General features: G+C 28.4%; 2 protein-coding genes across 3 annotated transcripts; one reads left to right on the forward strand and one right to left on the reverse strand.

Moving 5' to 3' along the window:
- Nucleotides 1-3,039: 3,039 nt before the first annotated feature.
- RpL6 (ribosomal protein L6) lies at nt 3,040-7,224 on the reverse strand. Its single transcript, XM_015514328.2, has 5 exons — nt 7,065-7,224; nt 5,893-6,171; nt 5,714-5,820; nt 3,334-3,685; nt 3,040-3,269 (listed from the first exon to the last, which is right to left on the reverse strand). The coding sequence occupies exons 2-5, from the start codon at nt 6,169-6,171 to the stop codon at nt 3,108-3,110; spliced, it is 900 nt and encodes a 299-aa protein (XP_015369814.1). The 5' UTR covers nt 7,065-7,224; the 3' UTR covers nt 3,040-3,107.
- A 227-nt stretch (nt 7,225-7,451) lies between these two features.
- Nucleotides 7,452-12,639, forward strand: LOC107165722 (two pore calcium channel protein 1-like). Of its 2 annotated transcripts, none has more exons than XM_015514084.2 (14): nt 7,452-7,598; nt 7,702-8,121; nt 8,191-8,375; nt 8,440-8,604; nt 8,661-8,786; nt 8,903-9,219; nt 9,282-9,381; nt 9,456-9,636; nt 9,698-9,916; nt 9,983-10,102; nt 10,171-10,510; nt 10,579-10,871; nt 10,945-11,054; nt 11,132-12,639. In XM_015514084.2, exons 2-14 carry the CDS (start codon nt 8,058-8,060, stop codon nt 11,249-11,251), a joined length of 2,340 nt encoding a protein of 779 aa, XP_015369570.1. In that variant the 5' UTR covers nt 7,452-7,598; nt 7,702-8,057; the 3' UTR covers nt 11,252-12,639. The 2 variants fall into 2 exon arrangements, with proteins under 2 accessions (XP_015369570.1, XP_015369578.1); XM_015514092.2 differs by having other exon boundaries at nt 7,496-7,598; nt 7,705-8,121.
- Nucleotides 12,640-18,807: the final 6,168 nt, after the last annotated feature.

Genomic DNA, 18,807 nt, shown 5'->3' on the forward strand with positions numbered 1-18,807 from the left:
TCACTGAAGATGCGATTCTTGACGATTAGCTTAATGGGATTCTCGTGTAAATTATAAACACGACGTGGCGTAAGTACCATGTGCTATGTGCAAATCGGTTTCGATTGAATAATCACAAAATATTACGTTCCGTGAGCTATTCTTGACATAATATTATGGTATAAATATATAATAGTCGTTATTTACCAATGGAACAATTTATGGAAACATTAAACGTCTATTGTTCATTACGGTAGATTTGTCTTGAACTATGTTGTCGTTACATCTTACATCGTATCAATACGTGCTACGTATATCCATAGGCGCACATAGGGTGTGAATTTAGGGGGTGCTGAAATAATTTATAGTACACAGACCCGTGGGGAGCGAAGCCCCACACTACACCACCCTAATACTATAATAATTGCATTGCAATAATTATAAATTTTATTAAAAATAAAAATAAATATTTTGTAATTATATTAAAAGTTATAATAACATGTAATCATTAATTATTAATGTTAGACAAAATTTAATTTTCTGTTTGATATTGCAAATGTTTGCATTATAATTTCCCCCTCTATTTTATTGGTAAGATCTCTCTCAATGCTAAGCGTAGATAGCTTAGTAAATCTTTCTATCTTTCTTGGCCCATGTTGGTGCGTAACCAGTTTTTCAATCTACGCATAGCTGAGAAGGAGCGTTCACACGTTGACGAAGAAATTGGAATTGTTATTCCCAATAGCTTACAGACATTTGGAAACGAACTTTTATAACATTAATTTTCCATGCCTTCATATATAAAGCTAGCTGGTAGACTATTCATTAAAACCATCATTTCTGCTGATAAACTAACTGTTGATATTTTCAAAATATCCTGATATACATAAATAGATTTATATAATAATATTTCAAAAGATATGACTATGAAGTAAATATTTTAAATAGTTTATGAGGTGCTAATTTTAAACCTGGGAGTGCTAAGCACCATCTATGTGCGCCTATGCGTATATCAACTCAGTTGTCTGTTCGTGACAAAATATTCAACGTTCGAAATAGTATTATAGTGTATAATAGCGTTGCAACACACCTACATCGTTTATTTAAACCAAGTGTCTGTCGATATTTATACCAAATCTTATCCAGTTAAAGACTAGTAGGTCACCTATTCCTACTACACGAACTGGTCTTGAGAACCGGGTTGTTAGATCGATACAAATAAAGTTTCCTAAGTAATTTTATTTTACAGAGGTCCTAGAAACTTATGACCTGCGTTCATAGACAAACACAGCGTTTCTTAAACTTCTTTATCCGTGGAACCGTTTTTGATGTCCACTTTTATCGTGGAACCCCTACTTCTTTTTACCTTTTTAGTTTTTTTTAGGATTATTTGCAAATAAATTATAATATTAAGTAGAAGTATAGATTATTGAATATATAGAGTTAGCTGATAGATTATTCCATATGGCTTATACATTATTATTTAATATACAAGTATTATTTTCCATAATGGATATTTTAAAGTAATTTTCTTGAACATTTAAAAAAAATTCTTAAGCTTCGCGGAATACAGTTTAAGAAACGCTGGACTAACACAATTGAACACGGTGTCACGATATAGTTACGCATACAAGGTTTATTAAATGATTAAATAATAATATTATACAGTATACCATCACCGGCATCACCTAAGCTATCTCGTTCTTGAGGGTAGTATCTATATTAAAGATCACAAGAGTAGCGGAGTACGAGTTGAACAATTTAATTATTATGATTCATTATTGAAGTAAGTTAATTTGCCTATAGGCTATAGTAAATATAAATATGTATGTAACTTAAAATGTAAACTCGAATTCTACATAGTGGTTCAGAGTTTCAGACTATACTGTCTGGCTATGCCAATAATACATATGTCCGTTCTACAACAATTAACAACAAATCAGTATAATTGAACACTCCTATCTAAAATTTGAAAATGTAATACAAGATTCCTTATAAGTTTGTCAATGTTCATCACAAAAGCAATGTCTACCAGAAACTCGGATTCCATTTTTATGAGCGTTTGAAATTTAAATTTTTACGTTTGATTTTCACTAGATTTCTCATTTTGTGATTTTTTTATTTTGGTGTAATTCTAAAACAAATAACCGCAGATACTCGAAATTTTCACTCAATGTTTATATAGGCATTTTCTGTATTTGATAAAATCTTCAAATTATTTTGATTTGTTTTGAGCTGTTGACTGACATTTTAATTTTTCAACTTTTTAGGTTTTTTTTCTATAAATATCGATACTAATGTGTTTGTTGTTTAGAAAAGCTTGAAAATATAATTCAAGACACCTTACACATTGTTAAAATAGCAGTTGACACATGATTTTTTTCATAAGCATTTAAAGTTTAAATTTTGACATAATACGTAAAAATCACGAAAATTATTTTAAGCTAGAAATTCATAAAAAAAATTATTTTTAAATCTAAGATTTGAAAATTTTTTATAATCTTTAATAGTGTCTCGTGAGGATTTAGTATTTACCCATTGCGGTATCTCCGGAAATAATGGTGATATCGAATTCTGGTTTTGTAATAAGACTCACAGGGATAAGAACTACAATTATTTCATATTTTAATTTATTTTTATGTTTTGGTTACTCACCTGCTTTTTTCTATTAACTTCATACAATAATTGGTCAAATATCAAGTTATAAACCAGCTGTCGGCTTTTAACTCGCTCATGAATCATTGATAGAAGGCAATTATTACTACATAATATTGTAGTGTATTATCTATGAGTCTACATCATTCATCCATGGATTAGCTGTCATAACTTTGGCAATGCCACTCTAATAATATAAGGTAATAAGGTATAATATAATATCTTAAAATACAATACCTATTATTACTGTAAGCAGTACCTTAAATAGTAATTAAATCTCTTTTAATGACAAAAATGTTGAAGTTTTAATAATGGATTATATATTATGCATTTAACCATCTTAAGGAGGTTATACTTAAATCTTAGAAAGGAATGTCTGGTTCAAACAAATTAAAAAAATTGATATAAAAAATACATGTAGTAGTATATTCATGTATTCATAAAGAAAGAAACAACCAATACATACAGTAAATTTAAAATTGCATTCTGTGTGGGTATTGATTATTTCTTAAGCCAAACATAGATGAAAGGTACAAGAAAAGAGATTTCTTGTCTTGGTGTTTCTTAATGATGTTCAATACCTGTGCATCTACAATCTTTTGATCAGACTTCCTTTTTTCACTTGGTCGGTAGGTCTAAAAAAATTTTAAAAATTAAAGTAATATTAAAGTTTAACAGATAAGAATTAAACTATAATACCTTGGGTTTTTGAACAAATAAGCTTTTACTATCATTCTTCTTGGGCTTTTTCTTCAATAAGGTACGCTTGAAGTACTTGTCATCAACCTCCTCAGGGATCTTAACACTGGAAATATCCAACTTTGTCTTGGTGGCAATTACATGACCTTGATGTACACGTCTCATTGGGATGGCATTCAAAATAAATGGACCAGTGATCAAAAGTAAACCAGTATCAAGAGTTTTCAACAAGACTGCACGTTTACCCTTGTGAACACCAGTCAACAAAATGACAATTGTTCCAGGTGTCAATGATGGGCGAGTATTGCGCTTGTGGTTCTTGAATAAACCACGAGACTTATGTTTCTTCGGTCTGTAAGCATAAGAATAGTTTTTAAATATAAAAACAATATGAATAAATTACACATTACACATAAATAAATATAAGCTCAGATTTTTTATTTTATTACATAAATACTTCACGCTTTCAATTCACAACTTTGCTTTAACTTTACAAAATAAGTCTTAAAAAACAATAGATCAAAATCAAAATTAATAAATGTACCTATCTCATATTAGTGTCTATTTCGTATGCATTACATAAAAAAGATGCATAAATATAAATTAATATGATTTATGAAATTTTTTTAAGCACAGGAATATTTCAATGCATATAACCTGCGACTCTGATTCAATTTTTTTATTGTTCATCATTATTCTTCATTCTTATATTCTACACAAGTCTCAACTCCAGAGAATTCTAATATATTTACAAAATTAGCAATAGTTAATGTATCACTTATTTGTGTCCATTTTGTATACATTTATATATAAAAGGTGCATAAATATAAATGAATATGATTTATGAACTTTCTTTAGCACAGGAATACTTCAATGCGTATAACCTGCGACTCTGGTTCAATATTTTTAATATACTTGTATTATCCTATTAAATATTAGCTTAGAGTATGAATACCACAGATAATCATAAAATCAATAAATGTATCACTTATTTGTGTCCATTTTGTATACATTTATATATAAAAGGTGCATAAATGTAAATGAATATGATTTATGAACTTTCTTTAGCACAGGCATACTTCAATGCGTATAACCTGCGACTCTGGTTCAATATTTTTAATCAAACCTGTATTATTATAATATTAAATTAAATATCGCCAATAGTCATAAAATTAATAAATGTATCACTTATTTGTGTCCATGTTGTATACATTTACGTAAAAAAGGTGCATAAATATAAATGAATATGATTTATGAACTTTCTTTAGCACAGGAATATTTCAATGCATATAACCTGCGACTCTGGTTCAATTTTATTTTATAATATAATCTATCATTCAATAGTTGCATAAAATTGAATAAACTAATTATTTTAAAATTAATCACTTAACAGTGTAAATTAAATAACAAATATAACATTTTTATAGAGAAGTAATATAAGCTACTGGAGGTTTACAGTTAGTACTTTATAGTTATTGATTGTTAAAAACAAAAACAATTCAATTGAAATAGTTCAAATTTAATAATGGAAGAATGTGTCAAATTTTATTCAAATTTAGATATTGTATCAATCATTGTTTTCAATAAATATTATTTAAATGTCCCATACCAAATTAATTTTTAACTTAACTACTATTTGAATGTTTTATTAGCATCAGAATGATCTTTTACATTAATTTACACTTTTAATTAATATTGTGCAATACAAAAAAGTTTAATTGGCATTAGGACATTTATAAATAATAATGCATTAATTTAAATTATTGCTATTTCTAAAAATAATTATTAATTCTGTATAATGTAAGACATGTGAACACATACATACAGCTTTAGTAAAAAAAATACTAACATCCTATATACTTAAAAAAAATTATGAAAATTCATTCTCAATAGTTTGTTAGACAACAAGAATATACAGTTAAGCTGATAAACAAAATTAACATTATATCATTTATTTGTGTCCATTATATGTAAGTTTATTAATTTATAAATGGTGCATAAATATAAATGAAATTTATTTATGAACTTTCTTTAGCACAGGAATACTTCAATGCATATAACCTGCGACTCTGGTTCAATAACTATTAAATTCATTTGAAAAAGCTTAGATTATCTAAATTGAATTATATTTTGGTCTCAATGTTTGGGTATGGTAACTAAAATTTAAACATAAAAAGATTTAATAAAAAACACATTTTATGGCATCAGTTGACCACATAACTGCACATGGATTTTTAACAGTAGCAATAGTGGCATTAATTGTGTTAAACAGAGCAAAAAATGTTTGCATATGGATTATTCTACTTATGGCTTGAGACTTATAAGTTAGATATAAAAAGCTTAACTGAAAATTAGCCAAAGATAATATATTTTTAATTACGTTTTCAATGTTGGGTAGTATGCCTTGCGCTTAACAGTGTGTACTTCACGAGTTTCACCATTCTTCTCACCCTTGATTGGTTTAACGATTATGGACTTCTTCTTTTTCTATAAAAATTAAATTTAAATTAAATTTTACCATAGTTTTAAAAGTAATACCTAAGCAAATAAAATATTTACCGGAGTTTCATTCAATGGTTTTCCTTCAGCTTTAGCCTTAGCTATTGACTTAGCTTCAGTAGGTCTGTGAACAAAACGCCATGTTCCACTCTTATAAACCACCTTCCATGTAGCTGTACCACTCAACAAATTTATCTTGGGCTTTTTCTTCAGCGTACCTGCTGCTCTAGCCTTCTTTTTGGTTTCATATTTAGCCAAGCTCTTAACTTTGCTCGGCCTTAACTTTTTTTTTGCAGCGGAAGAATCCGACTTAGCAACTGCTTCCTTAGCCTTAACCATCTAAAAAATTTTTTTTAAATTAATACATGTGACATGTAAGCATTAAAATAAGTTCAAATTTGAAAAATTAATCAAACAAAATTAACTTAAAAATAATTAATTAGGCAAGTTATACGCTATCATTATTTGAGGTAAGTATTATTTCAATTTAGGATAACAAGCACTACCTATTGTAATTAATTATAATTATTGTTTACATGATTGTCAAATTTTAAATATAATTGAACGATTATAGATGAAATTGGGAAGTATCACAAAATTTAGTATAAAATAATTGGTACCTCAATAAGTAATACTTGTTAATGTAGAACTTTAATAAAAAAAACTCAGTATTATGAAGTAATTAATCAAATTGAAATACCAAAGTACATACCTAGTTAAGTCTACATCAAATGATATGTACCAATGTATTCAATATTCAACACAAATTACTAAAAACTATATTTTACAGTTTCTAAGAGATACTCATTGGGTATTACCCAATTAATCCAATAGAAGAAAAATAATTTTCTATAGACAATTAAATCAGAACGGAATGATATTAGTATTATACCGATGATTTATATTAATTTTGTAGATAATGAAGTTAAAAAAAAGTGAAAATCTCCGGTTAATTAATAAATGTTATATTACAATGTGTGATAATTTTACTTATTCACATACAAAATGTACAGAGATATGAAATATTAACAGAAAATTAACGAAAATAACGTCAGTTCCGCAGCCTAGTGAATTCGAAGTTAACACAACGGATAGTCAAATTGATTTTTCGGGGGGAAATTTTTTTTCCATATTTTACAAAACTCCATTCTCTTAGACTTGGTTCAAAACAATTGTAATTAGCAAAACTTTTAAGATCGAACAGATTAGAACGGATAAAAATGGGTACTTACTTTACTGGAAACTTGATGGAAGTATAACGCTGCGTTAACAGATCACTCGTAAAAAAGAGACGGCGTTAAGAATTGTTATTTGGCTAGCTAACATGTATTGAGGTTATTTTTTTACAGTGTTGCCAAATCAGTGGTGAACAATTTCGTTCCTGCCTGTCGTCGGACGCTCAAGAATAAAGAACAAAAAAATTAGAACAAACGAGTGGAAAGAATAAATACTGCCTTCTCCCGTCTTCGTAACAAACAAATTTAATTGAACAATTAATATCATTAAAATTAAAATAGAAAATGCAATAATAACAATGAAACCTACGTTCTGTAATTGGTTGTAGTTTTCGCACTGCCAACTCTGCAAGCTCTGTTTTACGCATGATTACTCTTATCAAAATATCTGATAACAATAACATTTTATAACTTTTTGTTTTGATTTTCTCAAAAACAAACCAAGACGATGCACGACGTGTTAACACTACAACTTACTGTTAACATGAGATGTTGAGTGATCATCTTTGGTTGGTGGCCTACTGATTATAGGTAGGTGTTATATTACTATATACAATTTACTATGTAAATAAACCATGTAAGTTTTAACTAGTAAATACTAACTTAACTGTTTGTATTGTTATTTGTTATACAGCAGACGCCTGCAGTAGTGCAGTATACGCGGTTGTACGTCATGACGTACATATAAAACATACAAAATACACTAAGTGGACCTAAACAATTTTACTTAATTAACATACCGTTTCATTTATTTATGCAAATCTATATCTTGGATAATGTGCTTATTACATTCATCAGCACGTTAAACGTGTACATTATTTTCTCATTAAAAATGGGTCAGGTTCACTTGGGTCTTGGATACAGATAAAATACACCGCAGATACATATGAATTACAAAGATGGTCCATACCACTGATAGATCAATTAAAAGTTGTGTAGTTTTTATTTAATCATTCAACTTATTCTATAAATCAATCAAAACATTTCAAAATGACAGACTACTCGAGATTTGAAGACGATATTATTGTGAACTCATATCATGCACAATCACCTAGTAAGATTTTTCTTTTTTCATATTAATTGTTCATAATACTGCAATATAATATATTTGTATTTTGTATAGATCGTAATGGAGACGTTCCATTAAGTATTAATGATTCAACCATACCAAATGAAGATGGTGAAAATATAGATTTAAGAAATCACTTTGATGGTCGCCTGGATGTGATATTTAGTGATGGTGATCGTAGAATAGATGTAAATCAATTTTGGGAAATGAACTACCATGAAGCATCTATATTTCTAGAAGTAAATTATTTTAATGATAGAGTTTTTAACTATTCTTATATTTTATGATTTAACATTAATTTAGGAAGGTGAAAATAATGAAAAATTTGATTCTCATCCACATGAACCTGAAGCTCTTCCAGCTTATCTATTGGTACATAATGACTGGTACTATGGAATGGATTTGGCTACATCATTAGTTTTAATTGTACTAGCATTTGCAGAAGACCCTGCTACACCACCATTTGAAGTAAGAAATAATTTTACATGTTACCTATCACTATTCTTATGATGTATTTAACATAGATGCCAGTTGCTCTACACAGTATTATTGAACTATTTGCCTTAGCCGTGATTGGCCTTGGTTTAGCATTAAAACTTAGATGGATGGGTTGGTTAACAATTTTGAAACACAAACGAACCATGTTAAAAGTAAGTGTAATCAATTCAATAATTATATACATTTAAATACTTTATATTCATTTTTTATACATTTTAAATGACTTATGGATAGTTATATTTATTAATTTATTTGTATCTTATTTTAGTGTATAACATTGACTATAATGATTATTGAAGCATTTGTAGTATTGATACGTCAAACCTCACATTTTCGAGTATCAAGAGCTTTGCGACCAATCTTTTTGGTCGATACTCATTACCTAGGTGGTGTTCGACGTTTTATTCGACAAATACTCCAATCATTACCTCCAATATTTGATATGTTGTTGTTGATATTTTTTTTTGTTACTGTATACTCTGTACTTGGATATTATTTATTCAAAAGTACTACAGATGTACACAACCATTTTGACACTTTATTTAATAGCTTTGTCAACATGTTTGTTTTATTAACTACAGCCAAGTTAGTAATTTTTTTTTAAAATAATTTATATTTAAACAAATATTTACACTGTTATATTTTAGTTTTCCAGATATAATGATGCCGGCTTATTCTAAATCTAAGTGGTATTCTCTCTTCTTTATTTCATACTTGTGCATTGTGTTGTATCTCCTTATGAATTTGGTAAATAACTTAAATTTATTATTAGTATTATACTAAACTGCTAAATTGTAAATATTATAATACAATTATTTTAGATGTTGGCTGTGGTTTATGAAACATTCACTAGTATTGAAAGAGATAAGTTCCGAAAATTACTGTTACACAAACGGCAAGCATGTAAAAATGCATTTAAGCTACTTTTGACTAAAGAAAATCCTAACCAAATGGAATTTCCTCAGTTTGAAGGAGTTATGAGATATTATGCCCCCAAAAAAAGTAAAATTCAATGAATACCATTTAATTTTTCGATACTTAATTCTCATTGTATTATTTACAGGTAACCGAGATTTATTAGTGATGTTTAGATACTTGAACACAAGTGGAACTGGTTCATTGACCATTGAAGAATTTTATGGAATATATGACTCTGTAATGATGACTTGGCAACCACAAGCCATAGATACACCTTGGTATTTCACTGCATCCCCTGCAGTACAAAGAATTTGTCAAACTGCAAACTCAACCATTTCGTGGCCATACTTTGATCATATATTTTGTAAAAATAAATTACATATTTAATATTGTATTAAAATTCTCATAATATATATGTTTTTGATTTTAGATGTTTTAACTACTTTGAATGGTATTGCGATGATTGAACGAGGAATCCAATCTTATCCAAACTTACAAACCTCAGTACTTGCATTTAGTGCTGGATGGGACACTTGCTTCTTCTTAGCGTGTATTCAAAATAGTTTGATTATTAATCTTTTGTTAGATTTTATGCTATAAAAAAATCTTGTATTATAGGTTTCACTCTAGAAGTAGCATTGAAGACACTTGGCATGGGATTAGAACGTTATTTTTCATCTGGCTGGAATTTATATGACTTTGTTGTGACCTTTGGAGGTTTAATTGCTGTAATATCGCTACGCCTATTTCCAGATTTTGTCTACGTTGTCGTTTTTAGACCACTTAAGTTGTTGCGATTGTTCAAATTGAAGAAACGCTATCGAGACATTATTGGTACTATGGCAATTTTATCACCTCTAATTAAATCTGCTGGCTGTGTGATGCTCGTCATGTATTATTTTTTTGCCATAATTGGAATGGAACTATTTGCTGGTTATGATATGAGAAATTGTTGCAAGTAATTGACAAAACTTAAACATTATAATTTTATAAAATATATTTATTAGTATTTTTTTTTTAATTTAGTGGCACAAACATTGAGACTTATTATAAATACACGCCTGACAAATCTGGCTATTATTATTTAAATACGTTTCCTAATTTGGCTGTCAGTCTTGTTACATTATTCGAATTAACAGTTGTCAATAACTGGTTTGTTGTGATGAATGGATATGCAACTAAAGTTCATGCTGCAAGTCGAGCATACTTCGTATTATTTTATCTGTTTACCATGGTTGTGTTAACTATAGTTGTTGCATCAGTTCTTGAAGCTTTCAGATTCCGAATTCAATATAAAAAGCAAACTACAAAACGAGATGGTAATAATTATTTTTATTTTTGGTGATATTACCAATTCTAAATGTTAATTTTAAATAACTAAACTTAATGTAGAGGAAAAATTGCTTCATGAGGAAATTGAATTAAAGTGGGAAGATGTTATGAATTATGTAAAAGATTTTCAAGCATTGCAAAAATACAGATCAGATATGTTTGTTGGAGTTGTAAGTGCTAATATAAATACTTATTTTATTGAAACGTATTAATTAACAGTATGTATTTATAATTTTAAAATTTTTAGGGTAAAATATCATTTTTAGGAAGTCGGCCCAGAAATCGCCAAGTATTACAACGACGAATGTATAGACATGAAATTGAACAATGGATGCAAGAAGCTGCTGCTATTGATAAACGTCTATAAACAAATAAGTTTTTAAACACTTAAGAAAATGAATTAAACTGGTGGGGTCAATTTAAAGGTAGCTTATTCACATTTGTCATATAACTCATATGAGACTAGAACAACTTATACTAACCATTTTACTTAACAATTTATTATTTCCCTATGCTAATGATTTTTTATTTAAAACTAGCAGTGGCGCCGAACCCTATATTAAGGTTGGGCCATGGCCCGACATATTTTGAAAATTTAAGATAGGGCCGCTTCATATTGACCATTTTCCTCTCAACAGTATGCCATTTTTTCCGATATTAAGATGTTGGGCCTCTTGAAATATTTTTTGCCCTACTAGATTTTTAGGACTTCGGCGCCACTGAGAACTAGTATAACAACTGAAATTTGTATTATTTTTTTTAAGTTGAAATTAACTTTTTCAAATCACACTTTGATTGTATGTCAATTTAATATCATACACTTAAGATTCTTATCTTATGAGTTCTCTAAGTACTTATGGACGCTTTTTAAGAAATCAATTATCATTTTAGTGTCTTTAGTGAGTTGCTGACAAAAGTATTACACTATACTATACAGTATTGATAAAATTAGCCTGTGATTATTGTATTATTCTGAACAAAAACGAACAAGTATTCTGTTACTATTTTTTTAGTTTTTATTTTTATTTATTTTTATTGTTTTCTTTTGATATTATTTATTTCTGTTATAAATTATACGTTTCGCCTGTGATTAACATTTTATTACATTAAATATTGAGTATAATATTGTTTAATTCAATATAATTTTGAAGTTTATTGACAAAATAATATATATTATACCTACCTAACTGTTACTTAAAATATTTAGGTAAACTAATGTCTAATATTATCTGATAACTTAGAAAAATTTTAGACTGTTAATTTATAACACCTATGCAGGGGTTGTAAAAAAACTTTAATAATTTAATGGTTCAATACAATTTAATGGACCAATCATTGGTCACTCAATCAAATCATGTTTAAGGGACCATATTTAGCTCACTATTGATTCAGTAAATATTTAGTGGTTGTTCATGCAATCCAGCACTAAACTTTTGAGTTGGTGAATAAATATGTAAATTCTGTGTAATTTACTCCGTTAATCTTTTTCTTTGGGTTTATGGGTTTTATTATTAATCATACCACTAAATTCAAAAGAAAAATTATCAATTCCTCATCTGCCTATATATAATGATACATTTTTTTATTAATAATTGATTAGTTGTTATAAAAACATATAATTGTTATGAACCAGTGATTTAAAAATATGTTATTAAATATTTAATACTTATTCACTATTATTATCAATTTTGCATTGTATAATGACTAATATCATTCACAGTAAATACAAAGTATGTAACCATTTTTATTTTTTAATGGATGACTATAATATCTTGTTAATATTTTTGATGAATTATTATCGGGTTTGAAAGTCATGATTATGATTATTTATAACATTTTTAGTTTGTATAAATTGACCAAAAAACATGTTATTATGTGTTTTCTAAAAATCCAAGATAAAAAATTTTGTAAATATTTTTAAAGTTAAATTACCTATTTCCATCTAGGATTAAAATATTTAGGTATCTAAGTCTTAAAGTTTGAACAGGAGGTGGGCAAATCTAATATAAAATGGCAAACATAAAGAACACCCTGTAAATATTTTGCAACATTATGTTAGTTTTGCTAGTAACACATGGTACTTAACTATAATATAAATATTGGTATATAATATCTAAATACTTAAAAGTTTAATCGCGTTTTTATTTTGTTTAATATTATCAGAATCTTATTAATACAAGTGTAACCTCTTACTCATCAAAATATGATATTGTCTTATGCAATTATCATAATATTTGTCTACTTTTACAAAATGTAAAAATTGTTGCTATTTAAGTAAAGCCATAATCATTAATACTTTTCTAAGTTATTGAGAAATATTTATAAGCATATAATATTGTAGTGTAAACCAAACAAAATACATTTTACCCGTCAAGTATTTGATTTTTTTACAAATATGGTAGCTGTGATTATATAGTAATAAATTATTATTAATGTATTTATATATGGCAGTGCAAACTAAGATTTTTAAGTCTTCCTTGCAATTTCTCTAATAGAATGATTGTAAAAGTTCCTAAAGATTGAAAACAATATATATATATATATATATATACCAATTAGTATTGACTTGAGTATTTTTCCAAAATCACTGAAATTTTTAATTCAAAATATTTGAATAATGTTTATATGGTAGTTCACCACTATTATCTTGAAATAATTATAAATTCATAATCATAGGACATAGTTGTCACTGTATTAGAAGTTCTTAGTATAAGTAATAATATCATATTTACCTTATATTAATATTTAATTTTAATATACTTTATGATAGCATGTATATAATATCTCAATTTTAAGAGTACCTGAAAAGATAAAACTTAAATAAACACATTTTAAATGTTCTATCTATTTATTGTAGTTTATTTTATTCATTTACTGTTTTAATAGTATTATGTATTTCAATAGCTAATATTAATGATTAATGACTAATTTTTACTTTATGCAGAAGTACCTATTATTGTGGTTTCACTTTATTTTAATTTTATTTGTTACAATTTGTGATCAATAAATTATATACATAACATATTAAAACTAGTATTATTTCTTTATTATTAAGTATCATACACATCTATTCTCATATTCCCCAGATTTTAATGAGTTATGTTACATAATTGACATTAATGCCCAACCAGGGCTATCTATTATTAAAGATTTGTATATGAGTGCCTAACTCCCCACCACCTCCCTATCCACGAATATTTAATATTTAATAGGAAATCATGTAATTTTATAGATTAATTATTATTTAAAATTCTGCATTTAAGATAAAATTTATATGACAAGAATTATTTATACATATCCAGGAGCGTGTCCCCCGGTAATAATTTTTTTTTCTGTTGTGGTATCTTCACTTAGGGGTGAATTATTTGGCAATTGTAAATTATGGCTAAAATCAGCAGGTACCTACTCAGTATATAAAAATTATGGCGATAAAAGAATATTTCTACCTAAAATTTTCTAATTTAGTCTGCAATTTTATGCTTAACCCTCCCCCCCCCATTACATTTTTTGTCTTCTTATCGATCCCTTAGGTATTAGATATACCTATCATGTATAAATATATTATACATTTCTTATAGTCGTAGGTTGTAATTCAGAAACTATCAAAGTCCGATCGTATAAATTATAAATGTTTTCGCATCGTATAACAGGGCATGGACCAGTTGCGCTGCTTATGTTTTAGGATCAGTACTCAGTATACCAATTACCCTCTTTATATTTTAGGTCAATACACCCATTACGCTTCTATTCAAATTTACCTACCGGCTACTTTCAGACATGAAAATTTTGTTGTACGAAGTTCGAACTAATCCTAGAAAAATAAAAACTTATTTATTAGGTAATCATAGGTAATCAATTGATTACTGGTTTAAGTGAATGGTTATAATCAGGGTTTGGGACTTATAGCACTTAAAAGCACTATAATAAGCGCTAAAATATGCACTTAAAACCCCTAAAATATGCACAAAAAATTAAAAAATATGCATTTAATATATTTGTTATTTTATTAATACCTAATTATCAATTACAATTATTAGTATCACATAAAAAATTTAAAAAATCAACTGATTGTTTCTTGAATATCCGAGTTTTTTGAATTTTATTCGTAAACTATATAATGATGGGAAAAATTAAAAATTCAATTCAATAAATAAATAATTTTATATTTATGCCTTACCTTCATTGTTACATTGAATAATTAAATGTTTCCGAATTTTGAATTGCGATACAGACAATACGGTCCATCATATTTTCTAATAACGAAAAAATTATAAAGAGTTGTGAGTTGTATATAGTATATAGGTTCATAGATTGCATTACTATTTATTTTTTTTAGATCGATTGAAATTTTGGATAATTTTCCAAAATATGCAAAATAAGCACAATAACGTAAAAGCAAGCACTTTCCTGCAAAATGTATGAAATATGCAAAAATATGCACATTCAAATTTTACATTTGGTATCACGACATTGAGAAATGAATTTATTTCGTACTCTACTACATTTTACAATAAATAAAAAAAATATGCAAATGCTATAAGTCCCGAACCCTGCAGGTTATAATATATTTTATAAACTGGTATCGAGGATTTTATGAAACGTTATTTATACGCAGTACGTACATTTGATCAGGCAAGTATGCATCTGAGTTGTTTTTTTTTATAGTTTTAATTGAACCTTAATTTTGAATAATTTAATATAGGTACCTAATAATAATAATAATAATAATCAATAATCGATAATCAAAACTTGTTAAATGTAAAGAAAAAAAAAATTATTTATTTATTATGTATTATGTACATTGATGATCCCGAAAAAATAAGTGTATTCATTTATTACATAATTATACATTTATGACTAACCTAGTAACTATAATAACTTTACCTTAGGTATTGAAAATATTTTTATCGCAATTGGTCTTTATCGACCCTAAATTATATAATATAGAGCGCATTATCTATCTACCCTGAAATACTTAAAACGCAATTGGATTATCGACCCTCAAATGTTTAGCGCAATTGATAATTTGAGTTTAAACAAAAAAACATGGCCACATATTATATGCTGTGTAGCCCGTAATCCATGAAATAATTAATATAATACCTACTCGGTCGCATTTAATTATTGTAAATTTGTAAACAAATAAACTTATAGCACCTATACGACTTGCAAAAATCTCTAACGTCGTTTGTGTTATTGCAGTTGCTTTGCATAACAACCTCATTAGCCATTAAAAAATATAAACATTCCACTAAGATAAAAAATGCATTCATTCACTCACTCACTCACTCAATAGACTGTTGTTATATAGGTACGATGGGATAACCTCTGATCCATTTTCTCATAATATTAACAAATGAAAGTTACGACTTTCGGAAATCTCATTGCAAGATTTCTTTGGGTTCTGCGTCACTACAATTTTGGCTATAAAAATATCTATTTATAATTATATAATACATAATAACATTGAGCCTTAAAAGTTAAAATGATACATAAATAGGCGGTTAGTGATATTATTATATAGTGTTGTTTTCAGTGGCCGTTGACCTTTGGCCAACCACTCTTATCGTTTAAAAGCACATTCTACGTTGGTTGCTTGTAGACTGTAGATCATAACGAATTACTACACAGTTTCGAGCCTTTGCGGTGATATCGGGTTACAATTATATGTAAATAGCTGGTATAGTATTATGTCACCCATAGGCGTGCGCACGGGTATGGCTGATTGGGCTTTAGCCCCACCTGACCCTTTTTTTTTCATACGTGGGTGCCTAAAAAAGTAATAAGGTGTTATACGTGTTATAACCGTAGAAAATTGATAAAAAAATAAATCAAAATCATAGATAGTATTTACACGTTAAAAGATATAAATAATATTGACATTCCCGATGTCAAAAAACGAAAAATTTCTAAAAAGGTTGATGACAACTCAACTATGGTCATCAATATTCTTGTTTTTATTTTGCACTTTACCAGATTATATCTGGATTAAAGTATTAAACGTTCGATTCAACCAAGACAGTCTTAAATTAATCAAATGGGTTTGGAAATTTGGTTAATCTCGAGACATTAATGTTAATGAAATAAAATTATTAAAAAACATGGATAACACTGAAAGGAACATCAACTAAAGAAGTTTACATTTGGATAAAATGGCTCAACGAGAGTGATCGGTCAACTATTTTTAAAAATGTTTTGATTGTTCTTAAGTCATTCGTTAATTCGTTATCATTCCTGTTACAAGTTGTAGCCGTGAACGGGCCTTTTCTAAACTTACTATTATTAAAACCAAGCTTCGATCCACAATAAACCAAGAACGATTAGATACTCTTTTATATATGTTTATTGAATAATAAGAAACAGGGAACATCAACGTCATCAACTATGATGAGATCATTGAAGAATTTAAACTTCTGATTGAAGGAAATCGAAGAATTATTTTACAAAGTACCTATAGGCTATAATAATTACATTTTTTCATTTGACTGCATTATAATTGCGTGCTATGTATATATACATACAAATTATTTAACGAATAATTTATAATAACAAATAAGTATTTATGTTAATTGACAATTTTGAATATTATATATTATGTTTTGAACGTTTTTGAATTATTTTATTAAATTATATTTGGTTAAAATTTAAAATGAATATTGATGAATTTTAAGTGTGTAATAATGAAAAATGATTGCTTACATTTTCCAGTCACCAACCAAAGGGTCACTTTGAAGTTTGTATTAAAAACTGCTATAATTTTTTTCTTGTGTGGCCATGACAAGGGCCAAGGGGGAAGGTGGTCAGATTGAATTTAGCCATAACTGACTCAGAAGTCTGCGCACGCCTATATTGTCACCCACTCACGATGATCTGGTGGACAGCAGCGTGCCTGTGCGTGATGGTCCTGCTCCTGCATGCAGCAGTGATGACTGCCGGTGAAGGTGAACGCCAGTTTCTGGGGCACCATTACGGTGGTGTCACAGCTAAAGTCAACCGAAGAGGCTGGTGACTCGGAGGCGGCGTGACAGACGCTGCAGATGATCAACTTCGCCAACCAGATGGCCCAGTGGTGTCACAGATCAAGTCAGCCATGGAGGCGACGCGGCGCACGCAGATTCACTTTTTGGAAAACGCCGAAACGTCGGTGGTCGGCCACGTCAAGCGTGACAAACACATGCTTGCCGGCCACAAGGAACACGGGCTGGACATCATCCGGGGCGTGACAAGCACCACCGGCGCCATGATGGTCAGAGGCGTATACTGCAGGGTGGACCAGCGGGTGAGATCGCCTCTGGCCTGGCGCCCTGGCCACGGATGTGATGATATCGAACATCGACACGGCACTACGGCAGTCTCAGTCAATGCATGAATAATCAAATTCAAATAATAAAATATAATATATTATATAGAAGTGTGAAATAAAAACAACATATAACCATGAAAACAGTACAGCTAGATTTAAAAGAAATTCTATGTTCCGTTAAACGTAATATGTAAATTATATAGTTACATAACATTACAGTACCTATACCTATATATTATAGGTACTAATATACTATTATAAATTGTATTTGTATACAATCGTTTCATTAAAACAATGAAATAAGTAGAAATGCAATATTTGAAAACACTATATAGAATGTATATAGATACCTACATATATATTATATATAAGTACCTACATTTATGCAAATCTAATTAATATTTATTATTTACTATATAACCTACTAACCTAGCTACTATATACAATATTATTATAATATACTTTATTTTATCTTAATACCTACATTTTGAATTATTTAGAATTAATATTAAAATTATAAAATCCCATACCTTCAGATTTATCTGCAGCTATTTAATTATTTTAACGACTTGTGCAGACGTGCAGTATTGAACGATATAAAATTTGCGGTTATAAATAGT

This window comes from Diuraphis noxia, unplaced genomic scaffold (assembly GCF_037042655.1).
Source record: "Diuraphis noxia isolate RWA-SAM2 unplaced genomic scaffold, SU_Dnox_SAM2 contig0004, whole genome shotgun sequence".
NCBI classification, from domain to species: Eukaryota; Metazoa; Arthropoda; class Insecta; order Hemiptera; family Aphididae; genus Diuraphis; species Diuraphis noxia.

Coding starts and splice junctions, on each gene's coding strand:
- RpL6 (XM_015514328.2), bottom strand. CDS start 6,171: ATGGTTAAGGCTAAGGAAGCAGTTGCTAAGTCGGATTCTTCCGCTGCA. Junction 5,821..5,892: donor AACCATTGAATGAAACTCCG/GTAAATATTTTA, acceptor TAATTTTTATAG/AAAAAGAAGAAGTCCATAAT. Junction 3,270..3,333: donor TATTTGTTCAAAAACCCAAG/GTATTATAGTTT, acceptor AAATTTTTTTAG/ACCTACCGACCAAGTGAAAA.
- LOC107165722 (XM_015514084.2), top strand. CDS start 8,058: ATGACAGACTACTCGAGATTTGAAGACGATATTATTGTGAACTCATAT. Junction 8,122..8,190: donor ATATCATGCACAATCACCTA/GTAAGATTTTTC, acceptor TATTTTGTATAG/ATCGTAATGGAGACGTTCCA. Junction 10,872..10,944: donor GCAAACTACAAAACGAGATG/GTAATAATTATT, acceptor AACTTAATGTAG/AGGAAAAATTGCTTCATGAG.